The following is a 16,054-nucleotide window of genomic DNA, read 5'->3' as shown; positions in this document are numbered from 1 at the left end:
CTCCAATTACAGCATATATAACCACACTTAAAGGGCTAAATCTACTGATAATCCTTTCATATTTTTATCTACAACCAATTCATATTGAATTATTATGTATGCTGACTGTTGATGTAAGTATATTACAAAGCGGCGTGCGACGTGATTTGATTTGTAATGTTATTATTATAATATTATATAATATAATAAATCATTTAGTCAGTATATAATATAACGTAAGTCGTAAGTAGGTATTTTGCTCCAGAACTATCCATTAGAAAAAATATTTTTTATATTTTATCATTATCAATAACTAGCACTCAATTAGCATAAATTGTATTAGTGTCACTGAAAAATTTTAACTAAGCATTTCATGCTAATTATGTATTTATGTGCTATTTATTTTTACATTGTTACATATGTATAGTTGAGAGTTTAATTATTATTGCGTATTTGCGTTTGTTTCATTCGATGTATCAAATATATATTGAATTGTTGAATTTAAATCTCTTTGCAATTATTAGGTATTATTAATCCGAACAACCTTTCTATTAAGTATTTTTAAATGTTAAAAATTATTTTTTTAAATATAACTAATTGTAACGAGGGTGATGTCTTAAAGATAAAATGTATAAAATTCAAGAAAATATTACTCCAGAATCCAGATGCAGTTGCCGCAATTAACTTTGATGAAACAATAGTTTAGTTACTTATATGAAATTTACATTAAATATAATGAATTATTTTCATTTAAAGTTTTGAGAAATTTTTTTCACGGCTTTTTTTTTGAAATATCACTGTATGAATTTCGTCGAAAATAACATTATTATTATTATTAAAATAATGTGTAATGTGTATTTTTTATTTATATATTACATATATATATATATATATACTTTTTAGGAAGGGATGTTTTTCATGTCTAGGCATCGCTTGAGTTAAAAAAAAAAATAGCCCAATAAATTGGTATTTTACTCACGTCTATCAAAATATTTACATATATCCAAACTGCAAAACTCCAAAGTAAAATTAATTTTATTAGATCCAACCACACTTTTCAAGGTATGTTTTTAAGTTCACAGTTTATCTGAAATATCCAGGAATTATCCAAATTTTACCAGGTTATTAAGAGATATTTTTGATAGGTACCTCCCAATGAACCAACCAAAATATACCAATGGATATGTACAAATTATATTTTTCTATTATATGTATATTAAAACACATTTGATTTTAAAAAAGTCTAAAAATTTAAATATAGAGATTTGAGGACCGAAAATAATATATGGGTATTAACTAGGTACTTTTAGAGTTTGCACACGTCTATGAGGAATCATATTTGTATAATGAATAATTAATTTAATAAATATCTATAATATCTATTACCAATAGACAATAATTGCAATTATTTAGCTATCACTTTTAATTAATAAATACTTTAGTTTTAGTACTTAGTGGCAGATTTCAAAATTTTTCTGGGGGGGATCCTAAATATTATACTATATTGTATGTGGACCTAAAATTCAAAATTCACAAAATAAAATCTAGTCTTCTTGTATAATTATATATGTTTAAATCAGTGTCTGGAGGGGAGGGATCCAGACTCCACGGCTACCGTAAATCTGCCATTGTTAGTACTTAATAGTTAGTAATTTATAATTTACTGACTTACTGTATATAATATATAGCTACTAGGCATCGTTAATAGAAAAATACACAATGATAATACCTACATACATTTTAATAATAATCATATTATTTCTAATATTTTCATAACATCTAAGTTCATATCTCTTTATAAATAGTATTCTCATTTAGAGCAGTGATATATAAATAGGTATATAAATATATAACCATTTTTCTCATCTTTTATAGAAAATAATAGTACCTAAATACCTAATTATGTTAAACAATTTTAATATGGTCAATTTAGTCAAATAAAAAAAAATATATATTTATTAAAAACAATAAAAAAAATATAAAGAGTAATATAATATTGCTAAAAAAATAAAATTATAATACATATCTTTCTTTTATAATATATATACATATATTTTTTTTGTACTGTAGAACTGTGATAATAAATATTTAAATTGGGAGCATTTTTGGTTCAATTAGAATTTCATTGACAGCACAAAATGATGGTTGTGTAACAGCAAATAAAACAGCTTCGGCAATATTTGATGGCTCGAGAATTTCATTATTAGAGCTGCAGTCATATCGCTTTAAAGCCTAAATTTAAAAAATATTTTATACTTTATAGTAAAGTATTATTAGTTGTTAAGAACAAATATTTATATATATTGTATAATAGTATTTGTAATATAATATTATAATTTTATCAAAATGCAGGAAACTATTTTTACCTCATAATCACTAGTCTTGTGTAACAATTCAGTTTTAACGTCTCCAGGTTGAATGCAGGTGACTTTTATGTTATGCTCAGTCATCTCAGTTCTTAGTGCACTAGATATGCCCTCCATGAAAAATTTTGTTCCTGAGTATACTCCTAAACCTGGAAATGACTATGAAATGCCATTATTTTATAATTTAAATTTTTAAATTTATATTTATACATTGAACTATACATAAATTTTGAGTTAATGACTTACTCTTCGACCAGCATTTGATGTTATGTTTACAATATGGCCGGAATTTCTTAGTGTCATGGTAGGAAGGACAGCTCCAAGACAATTTAACATACCATTACAATTGACTTGTATCATTTCATTCCATTCGTCTACTTTACATTTGTCAAAAGTTGTATAAAACATTACTCCTGCATTTATAATCATTATATCAATAGGGCCAATTGATTCTTCAATATTTTTAACCACGGTTCTAACCTTTATTAATAAATAATAGCTATAATATCTATTTACAAAATAATATATAACCTAAATAATTAAATATACATTAATTGGATCAGTAACGTCCATTTCATATGGAAAAACTATGTTTTTGTTGGTTACACCCAGTGAAAAAATCTTCTTTTTTAATTCCATCAGGCGATTGATTCGTCTTCCAGTTGGAATCACTATAGCACCAGCTAATGCTAAGCTTTTAGTTATTTCATAACCAATACCTGAAGAAGCTCCAGTAATCAATATAACTTTTGACTTTAAAGGCAAAAACTGTGTTGTTAATGGTTTAACTGAACCTAAATAAACAGGTAAATTATATAGTTTATAAAATACTTAAGGTTTATAGCACATACAAAGACAAAATAGAATGAAAATAAGAACCTTAACAGTTAACAGTACACTATTTAAGATGATATAATTTTTTTTCATCAATATTACTATTTATTTAAAATGTAAAGACTGTGTGTAAATGTAAGGTTTTAATTTTTTTTTTCAAAATATTTTTTTATAAAACCATTCACTATTAATTTCAAAAATATACTTTACCTTCGAATAGGGCCGGTTGGGGAATCAAATTTAAATTGGCTAATGTTACTAAAATTCTACGGCATTCGTTACTGTCTAAAATTGGATATTTTAAATTGACAGAAGTTAAATATGATTCGACATTTGTTTTTTTCACTGTTGACTGATTCTCTAAATAATTATTATCTTCCACAGAAGAATTTAATAAATAAGCAAGAGAAGCTAATTGAGGTTGAAGATTAGAATTTTTTTCAATTATTTCTGACCATTTTTTATAAGACACACATTCTAAACTATACCCAATGTCTTTCATTTCTTCCCATAAATATCTACAAAAAAAATTAATGATCATTATTTATATAAATCCATTTTAAAAATTAATTCATACTTTGAATCAAATGTGTCATTAATTAAATGATAGATTTTTCCTGAGGATTCATTTAAATGTTGTGCCAGTTCCACAATAGTATTTGCGACAAAATCAACAGGAGTTAGTTCAATCTGTAAATAATTTTGCATATTATTTGTTTGTTTTATCATATATCCTCTTATAGCCTACTTATACCCTTATTTAAAAATATATCGAATATCCCATGTTTAATATAATATTCACCTTCCAACTTAAATCAGGACATGCATTTGTATATAATACACCTTGTATTATAAATAAAGTAAAATCTGCAAAGTTCCAGCAAGGTACCAATCTACTTCCACTTATGTTACCACATCTAAATATTGTTGCTGGTAATCCTTTTTTAATAGCATTCAAAATTAATTGTTCAGCTAGCCACTTAGTTTGCGCATAACCACTTTTGAGTAATGGTGCCCAGTTTTCAGGGTTATCATCTTCTGAAACATCTTTAAGCCCTTGAGGAAAAACAGCCGATGAGCTGAAAATATGATAGATAAATGTATGATTTTTATTTTATTTTAAAATGTTTACATATATAAATATTTTATTAATATTTATTAATAGGTGATTATAAATATTGTAGTTATTTCTTATAATTTATGTTTAAAAATTTGTATCATTTTACACAACTTATTTTATATTTCATTTTCAACACAAAAATATATTTATGTAAATCACCACATATTATTTTAATTTACTAAAAAAACTGGTTTCTATTATTAATAAATAATAATACACATTGTAATCAATTCATATTAAATTTTGTATATATTTTTAATTTTCTCGGAAGGTCAATTGAAAATTAATATATGTGATACAACTTAAAATTATTTTGATATTTTATGATAAAAAATAATAAAAATAGCTTTAGTACTGAATATTTTTACGAACCTAATATGATGTAGTGGTTTAATTTTACCATCCATACAAAATTTTATTATATTTTTGGTACCTATGACATTATTTTTATACAATGCTCCAAATGGATATGATAAATTAACTTGAGCTGCTGCATGTATAACATAATCAATATCATAACATATTGCTTCATAATCATCATCTGACATTCCAAATTGTATTAATGATACATCACCTAAAATATAGTTAAGCGGTTTAAGTAATTTAATTTATTAATAATATAATAAATACAAAGTTTAACTATTCCTACTTAAAACATAATATAGATTTTTATGACCAGAAAATTCCATGGAGTAGGTAGTTATAAAATATTACTGGGAAAATAAAACCTGTCCCAGGACAAAAATTTCAGAATCCAGTATTTCATGTGATCCTTAAATCTAATTATATATGTATGCAAATTATAAGTGTTTATCAGCAGAGGTGGTTATCTCGAAAAATTTAACAAATGCTCACTTAAAAGAACTAGTACCCTTCCTCCTTACCATTATTTCAGGCAGGTAACCCAAAAAATTACTAATTTCATTAAAAATGTGCGTATTTACTTATTTACTATTATAGTATCATGTTATACAAAATATATTATATTTCATTATTATAGCATAAATATTACATAGTACATAACATATATAGCAATTAAGTATATAGGTAGATAGTTTTCAATGTTCAATTTATATAGGTACCTTTTAAGACAACAACTTTAGAATAAAATGGGCTATTTAAAGAACCAACATTTATATTATACTTTTTCATAGTCTGTTCAAGCTTTTCCAAAGGTTTGAATTCTGCTGAATCCCTTATCAAGCAGAATATGTTCACCTAGATAAAACATTGATAGAGTACTTGTAATAATAGTGCAATTATTATTAGTAAATTTAATATTAGTACACAGATAATAATTACTTGAGTTTGCAATAACTTTTGCAAAATAAATGCACCAACAAATCCAGTTGCGCCAGTAAGGAGTACATTACCATTAGTGAATTTATTTTTATTTAAATTTGCAGCTCTCCAAAACCATCTTATCATTTTATCTGAACTATAAAGGTATATAATGTTTGTTATAAAATGTAATTTGTATTCAACCAAGAATCCGTATACATTACATGATAGAATCATCGACAAGATTATTTAGTTCTTTCATTAAGTTAATTTCATGTGATGCAGATATGTTTTGATCTAATAGTGATGCCATTGCTTTAACATTAGGATTTAGAAATAAGTCGTATACACGCAATTGAGTTCCAAATGTATTATTTAATTCTCCAATTACACTAGCTGCTAATAATGAATGCCTAAAATTAAAAATAACAGTAAATACAAAATAATTTGATGAGAGTTTATATTTTATTACTAAGTCTCACCAGTAACAATGTAGTATTTTTTAGAAATAAAATAATAAAAGTTTTACCTATTATTATAAGTAGGTATGTATAATATAATAATCTCTTTTCTATGACTGTACTTATGACAGTTGGTACATCCTATAAGTAATGGGAATTAATAGGCATGGTCAATCCTCATGAATGTGATAGAGTGTAGAGACAGTAACACACTGGAACAACTAGCTCATACATCTTGGAGGAGGGGCTTGAGCCTTTTAACCAGGCTATAGATAATATATATAGATAGTACATATCTATAGCTACCTATATTACTATATTAGTTTGTTCACATTTTGTTACATTATAATCATTATACTTCTTAATGGTTTATTACTAACAACCCAACTAAATGACCTGTACATAGTAAAATAAGATCAAATGTTTCATTTTATAAATTTGTGTCGACAGTCTAAAAATATGGTGGTATTAAGACAGTCTATGGTGGCTTATTCTCACTAATTAAGATGTACTAACTACTAACTAAATCTTTGAATTTAAAAATTTGCTAGGTATCTAATCTCTCATGATTTTTAATTTTTATTTGACAAGCATTACATGTAGGTGTATTAATTGTATTTTATTAAAATCGATCAATACAAATAACACAATAGACAATTTGGCATCATTACATATTGGTAATTAATGTGTAAATTGCTAGAAATTTAATAAAAATATGTTTTGAACATGGTAACCTAACCACAAATTATCAATTTTTATATTATATAGATTTCTTAACTATATTCTATTACAATAGGTAGGTAACTACTATAAAAATACTCTTATAGGTAGTTTATTTTCTACTTACCCGCCATTCTCAAAAAAATTATCTTCAACATCAAGACTATAGGTTTTCAAAGCTTTACAAAATATGATAGCCACAGTTTTTTCAGTTTGTGTTTTCCAGTTTTCAATTAAAATACCATTTGATTTATCCAAGATAATTTTTGGTAAAACTGACTTATCCAATTTACCAGAAGCTGCTACAACTGGCAATCTATAATTAAGTTATAATATTTAATGTTATTATAAATAATTGTTATTTATATATTATAATATATTATAATATATTATTGTAACGCTAGCTCCACAGTCCACACTCTCACGAGGTCGCCTCGTCGTGAAATGTGAATTGAACATTTTAACGACATTCCCGGCTTTCCGAGAGGCCGAGAGTGTAGTTGCCAGTTAGCCAGTTGGTGCTGTTGGTGCTTTGTCTTCGTGTCCTTTAATTTGTGAGTTGCGACCAAAATACCGACTTGGAGTGTCACTGTTGTACGACACGAGTGAATCAACTACACTCTCGCGCTGCCTCGGTGGGTATTTAAAAGTTTTCCATAGCTAATAATATTATATTATTACATTAATATTTTAAGACTAAAGATAAACTACGAATATGAATAATGACTAATAAGTAATGACTATTGATATTATATTATAACACTTATAAAACATAAGTACCTAATCATATTTAATTGACAATTGTGTTTAAATAAACTATAAATAGTCTATAAATTATAATATAGTATTATAGTAAGTTTTGTTTTTAGGAATTTATTATAATATGCATTATTAGTATTATTATTTATTACCTATATCAAATTTAAAGAATTGTCTAACACACACGCAACATATTAGGATTATAGACGTGTTCTATTTTCATCGTACCGATTAATATAATAAAGCGATAAGAATTCTGAAAACTGATTTAAATTTGGCATCAAGTCTTCTTGTGATCGACTTTCTCATATTTTTGATTTTTACTTCTCCAACAGGAATAAATTATAATATGTCAATTTTTTAAATACTTTTTTAATAAAACGATTTTAGGATTTTGGGGGAGTAACATTAAAATGTGGGAAAGTCGATTTGACGATAAAATCTGTGTTCAGAATATTCTTATTGCTTCGTTATATCAATTAGTACGTTGGAAATAAAACACGTCTATAATCCTATATTGCGTATGTATTAAACAAAGATAGAAAATCACCGCTTTCAATTCCCTTAAAACCAACCTAAATGCTATAGATGTGAAAGGTCAATCATCACCACCTCCTACATTTTATTATCCAAAACCGTATAATTATATATTGTTATATTTCATAGCCAAGTCCCGAAAGCAAATTGGTTTTGAAGCAATGGCCTCATGAAATACCCTATCGTTCCTATTACCTTATTATGACGCTACTATACGTTTAAAAACCCCGCTACTACGATGAATGTACCTACTTGTGCATTGATGTCTTCTGATAATGACACTCAACAATCAAGGGTCAAGGACATTTGAGCTAAAAATATGCCTATAATATATTAATATAAAAGTTTAAAAATTCTTGAGGAATTTTGTTTTTGTGTAATTGATGCTTGGCCCATACGCGTCTTTTGGCGGCGTACTATGTCAAATGTCAAATTTGTCAAAAGGGTTAATAAATAAAATGGAGGAATGGTGTTAAGACATCGGAAAAAAATGTCATGTTCTGACTACGAAAAATCCAGGTCCAGTTTACACGAACATTTTTGAGTATCCAAAAAACAGATCTCTATAAGGTCGCGTACTCCCAAAAAAATGTTCTCGTGGGGGGAGGGGCAGCGTATACAAATCTTAGTAAGTGGTGTACCTATAAAATAATGATAAATTTGGGTAATGCAAGAAAATATTGGGGAGGATTTGAACCCCCCCTTACCTATGTACGACCTTGAGTTACAATAAAGTATTTGAGAATACATCAAAACTATTTTTCAATAATACTAATATAATATTGTTTTCTATAAAATGTTATTTGAAGCTATTGGAGTAGTTTTTATCATACTCAAAAGTCAAAAGTTAAAAACTTAAAGACACACATAAATGTATTCATAAAAAAAAATAAAAAATGATCTTAAAAAGTTAAAACTACCGAATACATTAATTAATACTTCCTTCAGATAATCGAAATTACCAAACAACGTATTAAATAAACTATCACATTTTTGTTATCATAAAAAGTAAAAAAAAATAACAATGCACAAGAGTCACCCCTATATGTTCTATACAAACCTATCTAAGAAGAAGAAAAATGGTGGAACCATGTAAAATGGTAATTTAAGTTTCAATCTTTGTTTTAATGATGATGCAGATAACTTTGCTTCAGCTTCTAATACAACATAACCTATTAAATACTTGTCAGTGCCTTCTTCTCCAATGGATAAGACACACACGGAATTTACTTCAGGTTCACTTAAAATAGTAGCTTCAATAGCCTATAAAAATAAAGTGTTTATAAATTATATTAATACATCATAAAATCTAAGAACCAATAACGGATGCATACAATGCATAAAATACATAAATTATAGTCATATATTTATTTAGATAATATTGACAAAAGATATATATTTGTGATTAAATAATAAATGTCATATATGATAGCTAAACAAAAAATAATTATGTAATAAAAACACTGGCATCTGGTAGTTTAATTTATATGCTATAGTCCTATACTAACCTGTAGTTCAACAGTATAGCCTCTAATCTTAACCATAGTATCACAACGTCCACAAATCTCTAAACTTCCATCAGATCTCAAATAACCCCAATCACCGGTTTTGTATAATCGATCACCAAATTCTTTTGGTACTGTACTGGGTCTTTTAATGAATCTTAAAGCATTTAATTCGGGACGATTTAAATAACCAATTGCAAGTGTAGGTCCTCCGACATAAATCTATGTATATACATACGTAATCATAATATTAAAGCGGTTATTACTATTTAAGAACCTAACGAAAGAACATTATTCAACCGAATAAAATATAATTTTACCTCGCCTGATATTCCTATGCTTTTAACTTTATATTCGTTGTCCATTATTATTATGTGAACACCAGGCAAAGATGCACCAACGGGAGCAAATTTGCTTGGTTCTAAGTTACATGCTTTTGAAACATCTATAAAATGTTAAGTAATGAATATTATAAAATAATAAATATATTTAATAGTTACCAGCACAAGTCACGTCATGACATTCAGACACACTATAAAAGTTAAACATTTTAACCCACGGAGCAATTTTTTCCATTCTGTCTCTTAAAGAGGATGTCATTACTTCTCCACATATCCAAATTTGTCTGATGAATATGCAATAAATAAACAATTATTACAAAAATAAAGAAATATTATGAATATGAAATAATATGATATAGCCTAATAGTTTTTTGATATTTGATTAAATATTTTACTTAAGTGATTTGAATCCTTCGGGAATGTTTATACCCTTGTAATCTAGGACTGTTTGTAAAAGCGATGGCGTGAATAACATTCTTGTTATTTTATTTATCCGTAAAAACATTAATAATCTTGGCGGATCGTAAATCGCATCATCAGGAATTATATACATCGGAAATCCTATAAATATTTGCGTATATTACATAATAGACAACTAAATGTAATAAATATACAATTATAAAAAATAAATTAAAAAATAACGAAATACATATATTATTTAATTTAAAATTATGCAAGTATATTATATATTAATTATAATTATTTCGTTATTAAGCTAATTTATAAAACTTATAAATTAATTCATATGCATGTGACTAAAAGAATATATTTACTCTTTATGTTTTATCAATTAATTATAAATTTATTTTAAATAAAAATAATTAATAGGTAAGAGATAGTATATATATATAATACTTACATAAAATAACAATATAACGTACATGTTGGATTATAGTGATTATACGATACAACCAACTCTTTAATCATCTTTAATCTTTAATGTATTGTTTTTTAAAAATACACCACTTGTCCACACATACCATCTATACTACCAATAAATTAATAAAATATAAATTTACCTTTAAGTAATGGTCTAATCATTTCCCAGATAAAAAATACATTACAAGCTTCTCTGTCTTCATCCACGTAAGGGTATGCTTTATGTCTCCATGTAAATGAATACACAGCACCACGATGAGGACATTGAATACCTTTACAATTATTTAGTTTTATAAATATGAATATTTGTTATATCTGTTTAATTTTCATATAGCTATATAACTATACAAATACATTAATATTTACTATTTTGTATATAGTCAGTAGCAAAACTGTTTAAATTAGGTAAACATAATAACTATTTATAACAGTTGACAAAAAAGTTTTGATCTAGTAGTTTTTTATTATTATATTTAAGTCTATTAATCAAAGTTAACAATTAATTAATACTAATAGTCGCTTTAATATATTATTGTCTAAACTAAATATTTAAAAGCCTACATTGGTATAATATGGAATTAATGAAAAATTAATTAATTAATATAAATTGTATACATTTTATATCAAAGCAATTTTTGAATTAAATTACGTTTACAACTAAGTTAAATAGTTTTTTCTATGAATAATTAATATACCTATAACAAATTTTACCTTGACATTATCTAAGGTTAATTTTAATAGTATCATACATTTATATAACGAAAAATACCTTTTGGTTTTCCTGTGGTGCCAGATGAGAACACTACAAGAGCCAAATCATCGAGTTCATTTGGTTCTTTCTTGAGAAGTGATTTATCCACTGATTTCTTCAAATTATCGTACCAACCATTATCCAAGTAAATTAGTTGCTGTTCTTTAAATCGACTTTCAAAGAATTCTTTGGTAAGAATTGCTTTAGGAGTCGAATCCTCTAAAACCGAACGAAGTAGTGGTAATGGATAAGATACCTCCAAGATTAAACATGCGCCACCTATACAGTTAGAATATAATTTGTTGAATATTAAATTATTAAACCTTTACTAATAAAGAATAAACAAATAATAAATGTCACTAATGACGTAGGTACCAGCTTTATGAATAGCAATGTAACTAATAGTATACTCAAGACAACGTTCCATCATGATTCCAACCATCGAGTTTTTGGTAACACCAATACTCCTTAGTTTTGCGGCCAATACATCTGTCATTTCATCTAATTCTTTAAACGTGACCTTAAATGAAAGTAACAATTCATTTTATTAAATGTCGATATAATATAAACTATAAACAACTGAACTAACCGTTGATCCATCAACATTAACTACAGCAACTGCATTTGGGGTAGCGTTTGCTTGAATTTTAAACATCTCGTCGAGACATCCTTGTTTGTCATAATTAGACATATTTACAGCAGGAACTTTTGACATTTTAAAATAGAAAGTTTAATTTTATTAATAATAATGATAAGTGTTTAAAAATTTAAATTTAACGTTTAAATATACCGAGTGAAATAAACCTAATAAACACTCAATTACAAGTTACAACGTATATATATATACTCCAACTGCAGCGTAACCGCACCTAAACGGCTAATTCACTAATAATCCTAATATAATGTTTTTATCTATAACCAATTAATAAGGAAGTAATATGTAGTCTGATGTATAACAAAGTGGCGTGATTTGGTTTACAATCATCATATTAAATATAAAACATGATTTATTCATTATAATATACTCGTACAATAATAATAACGATGTGTTTATATTTAAGTACTACCGTAACTTTTCTATCTGTCTATATGTATTTACAATTTATTGTATCATTTTTTCATATTTAAATATTTATAAATATTAATATTAGTTGTGGATATATTTTTTATTATTTGTGTTTGTATTCAAAATTATGTATCACTTATAATTATAATTTAAATATAAAATTAATAATAAGTATACATTTTATCATTGAATATACTATAGTATTTATAATCAATGATTTTATTAATCTTTTATTTATTATATAATCAAATTATAAATCGGATATTCTAATATTAAAACTAATTATATATTGATAATAATGATAATTATAATTATTGAGCTACATTAGTCATAAGTCAAAAAGGTAATTATCCAATAAATAGCTTGTAAGTTCTATTAAAATAGGGTATACCGTATACCAACAGTCTACACCTACAAGTTTTAAAAGAAATATAGATGTTAATCATATTTAATAATTATCACTGAGACGGAGATAAAATGCATATTGAATTATGTAGTTAATATTGATGTATAAAGTTTTATGTTGAATATGGGTACCAATAAAAAACTGTTAAAATAATATTCTAAAGTATAAAAATAGTTTTGTAAGCCATATTAATGTAGACTGAAGTAATTTATTCTTATGGACATGGACTCAGTGCTAAACTTCTGCCTAGGCAAACTATAGGCAGCTGCCTAGTGGCTCTTAGATACCTACCTTCTCGGTGCTCAAGTACCAAAAACAAAAAAAAATGTCACACAAAATGGATCAACATGGAGAAATATTTTGTATATAGTATATTATTTATTTATTTATTTTAAGGCTTCGATAGAAATAGGCAATAGCCTTATATAAATATCATCATGAGGTAGATAGTAACTTGGAAATTAATAATATGTTTTACTAATTTACTATATTGTTGATGTTATATTGTTATGGATGTATATTGTATAAAGTAATAATGTCTATCTTAACCATATTTTATACATTTTTAATAGCAAATTAAAAGCAGTTTTTATTAATATATTTTAAAAAGACGCCCTTTTTAGAAGCTGTTTTGGGGCCCGGAGACCTTTAAGTTTGATACTATACCTATAGTTAATCCATTTCAGCAGCTATTTCAAAAAGTATTTAGTTGAATTATTTTGTATATATAAATTTTATGTTTCCGGAATAAAGTATTTATTGAATGAATAATACAATTCATATAAAAAACCTATAGTGTCGGCGAACTGGGTATATAAACATAGCTAATAGGTTTCAAATAGTCAAGTACTTATCTATAAGTATAAAGTAGGTACCTACTACATACCTAACTACATATATATTAGTTATATTGTAATTACTATTACGCAATTAAACGAATAACTATGTTTATATTACCATATAAAATGAAGCTACAAAAATATTAACAAAAGACCCTGAATCCGATCCACTTTTTCATAAAGGTAATAATATATTAGCTCTGATATCACCCTCAAAAGTATCCGCCATCGAAACCCTGCATGGTTGCATACACTATTATGGTACGGCATCTCTCGAAAAGTGACTGCGTACACAGAGGACAAAGCTAATAATAAGTTTATATATATATAGATTATAGAATATAGACTATAAAACGATTCACTTATCTGATAAACTGGAACCAAAAGAATACAATTATTCACATTTTCCCCCAATTAATAGGGGAACATAATTAATTTTTAAGGAAATAATGACAATTTAAGTTTTTAATATAGCCGTTTAGAATTGGTCCTCCTTCGAGAAAACGTAGTTAATATTTAATTATTTTATTTGCATTATAATATGAGTTACCTATACCTATTGATAAAAATACCGTGCAGACCGTGATTTAAAAATAATGTTTTTAATTTTTTCTTTGATTGAAGGTAAATTATTTTTTAATTATTAATTATTTCAGCAATGCATATCTATGTACATAAAAACTAAAAAGAGTGTTTTCATAAAAATAATAAACGTCATAACGTCTGCCAAAATAATTCAATAAATATAACATGTGTTTTAGGGACAAAATGAAGACGTGATATTTATAAAATGATGATGATATTTGTTTTTATTGTGATGAATTTTACTTTAGTTTTTAAGTCTATTGATGGCTAGATTAAATGCACAATCTTTATGTTCATAATTTTTATGCTGGCATTGATGTGAATTTTGTTCATAATTTTTTTTTATACATATTATATTACTCATAAAACTATTTTTTCTTTATGTTACCTACTCATACAATTATTTGTAAAAATGAAATAAGAAAACTAAGATTAGGTAATAAAATAAATTAAAAAATTAAAAAAATTGTGTTTAGTTAAATTGTTATTCAGTTTATAAAGAGTACTCCATTTTGCCCCATACATATGAGATGACATAAAGATAATATGACTGTAATTTTAGAAAAATATCATATGAAATAAACAATTTATTCTTATATTAAAACCTTATTTCGTCCTATGTTCCCCTATACTCGACAACTTATATATACTGCCGTGTGATTCTGTTAGGTCATGATTTTCTAGTAAAAAACGAGGTGGTGTGGTATTATTCCGCCTGAATCTAAACTTCAACGCGTAACAGTGTCCGTATCAACTCAATATCTTAATATCTACATGGAAAATAGAAATATTAAACAAAATGAAAGCCCGAGGTTTAAGGGAATTGAGCACGTGCTCGTGGCAGGCGTTTATACTTTATCTAGTATAAATAGTATAATCCAATAGTCTTAGCAAAAAAAAAAAAAAAAACCAGTCACGCCATCAGTAAGCTACTCAAGTACTCAACTATAAGTATCGACATTTGAGACTCAACCGATGCCCCATGTGAATATTATGATTCAATTATATCTATATGATATGATATTAATTTAAATTTTTATAAAAAATCATAGATGGGTACTAAGGGTTCATAGTCTTCTTAAGAAATAAATAATTTGAATATTATTATTTATTGGTTATTAATTTATTATACTTACTGGATAAAGCAAAATGATTTTACTAGTGCAGTAGTGCTGCACAAAAAGTATATTATATCGTCAACACAGTAACACCTTTCAACCTTTGTAAGAACTCTGCAGTCTGCAGGTGGGCTGCTTGTACAAGTAGTCTTATACAATACTAATTATAAAGTTCTATATTCTCGATACTTCGATAAACTTATGGACTAGAGATTAAATATTTAATTAAAAGCTGATGCGTCTTATTTGACTTCACGATACTATTTTAAATGTTAGATTCCGCAGTCGAAGTTGCGGTCTACCGCAACACCGCGAAAGAAGTTAATTTACTATTAGATATAACGACCTGCGTTATGATCGTAAAAATATTATAATGTATTAATATATAGGTACCTACTCGGGATTTCAAATTGAAATGCGTGTATAAAGGTTTATATATATTATGTATTTATGTTTTATGTAGATACTGTTTGCCAACAGACGGCGTTACCGTGTTTGTGTAGGAAT

At 26.3% G+C, this 16,054-nt stretch overlaps 1 protein-coding gene across 1 annotated transcript; it reads right to left on the bottom strand.

Annotated features, from left to right (window-relative positions):
• Positions 1 to 1,919: 1,919 nt before the first annotated feature.
• Positions 1,920 to 12,367, bottom strand: LOC132932099 (uncharacterized). Its single transcript, XM_060998316.1, has 21 exons — positions 12,123 to 12,367; positions 11,909 to 12,053; positions 11,552 to 11,812; positions 10,923 to 11,054; positions 10,299 to 10,464; positions 10,063 to 10,187; positions 9,883 to 10,007; positions 9,566 to 9,784; positions 9,118 to 9,320; positions 6,889 to 7,077; positions 5,805 to 5,993; positions 5,602 to 5,737; positions 5,382 to 5,517; positions 4,672 to 4,873; positions 3,982 to 4,258; positions 3,757 to 3,869; positions 3,390 to 3,697; positions 2,895 to 3,139; positions 2,592 to 2,825; positions 2,346 to 2,504; positions 1,920 to 2,211 (listed from the first exon to the last, which is right to left on the bottom strand). Exons 1-21 carry the CDS (start codon positions 12,246 to 12,248, stop codon positions 2,068 to 2,070), a joined length of 3,834 nt encoding a protein of 1,277 aa, XP_060854299.1. The 5' UTR covers positions 12,249 to 12,367; the 3' UTR covers positions 1,920 to 2,067.
• Positions 12,368 to 16,054: the final 3,687 nt, after the last annotated feature.

The sequence above is a fragment of the Rhopalosiphum padi genome, chromosome 1 (assembly GCF_020882245.1).
Source record: "Rhopalosiphum padi isolate XX-2018 chromosome 1, ASM2088224v1, whole genome shotgun sequence".
Taxonomy (NCBI): domain Eukaryota; kingdom Metazoa; phylum Arthropoda; class Insecta; order Hemiptera; family Aphididae; genus Rhopalosiphum; species Rhopalosiphum padi.
The sequence above is the reverse complement of the archived record's forward strand: the minus strand, read 5'-3'. Positions and strand labels throughout refer to the sequence as shown.

Excerpts from the sequence above, each read along its gene's own strand:
- LOC132932099 (XM_060998316.1), bottom strand. The coding sequence starts at position 12,248 with ATGTCAAAAGTTCCTGCTGTAAATATGTCTAATTATGACAAACAAGGA. Across the intron at positions 11,055-11,551 it reads CACCACAGGAAAACCAAAAG|GTATTCAATGTCCTCATCGT; the intron begins GTATTTTTCGTT and ends ATAATTGTAAAG. Across the intron at positions 10,465-10,922 it reads GATTAGACCATTACTTAAAG|GATTTCCGATGTATATAATT; the intron begins GTAAATTTATAT and ends AAATATTTATAG.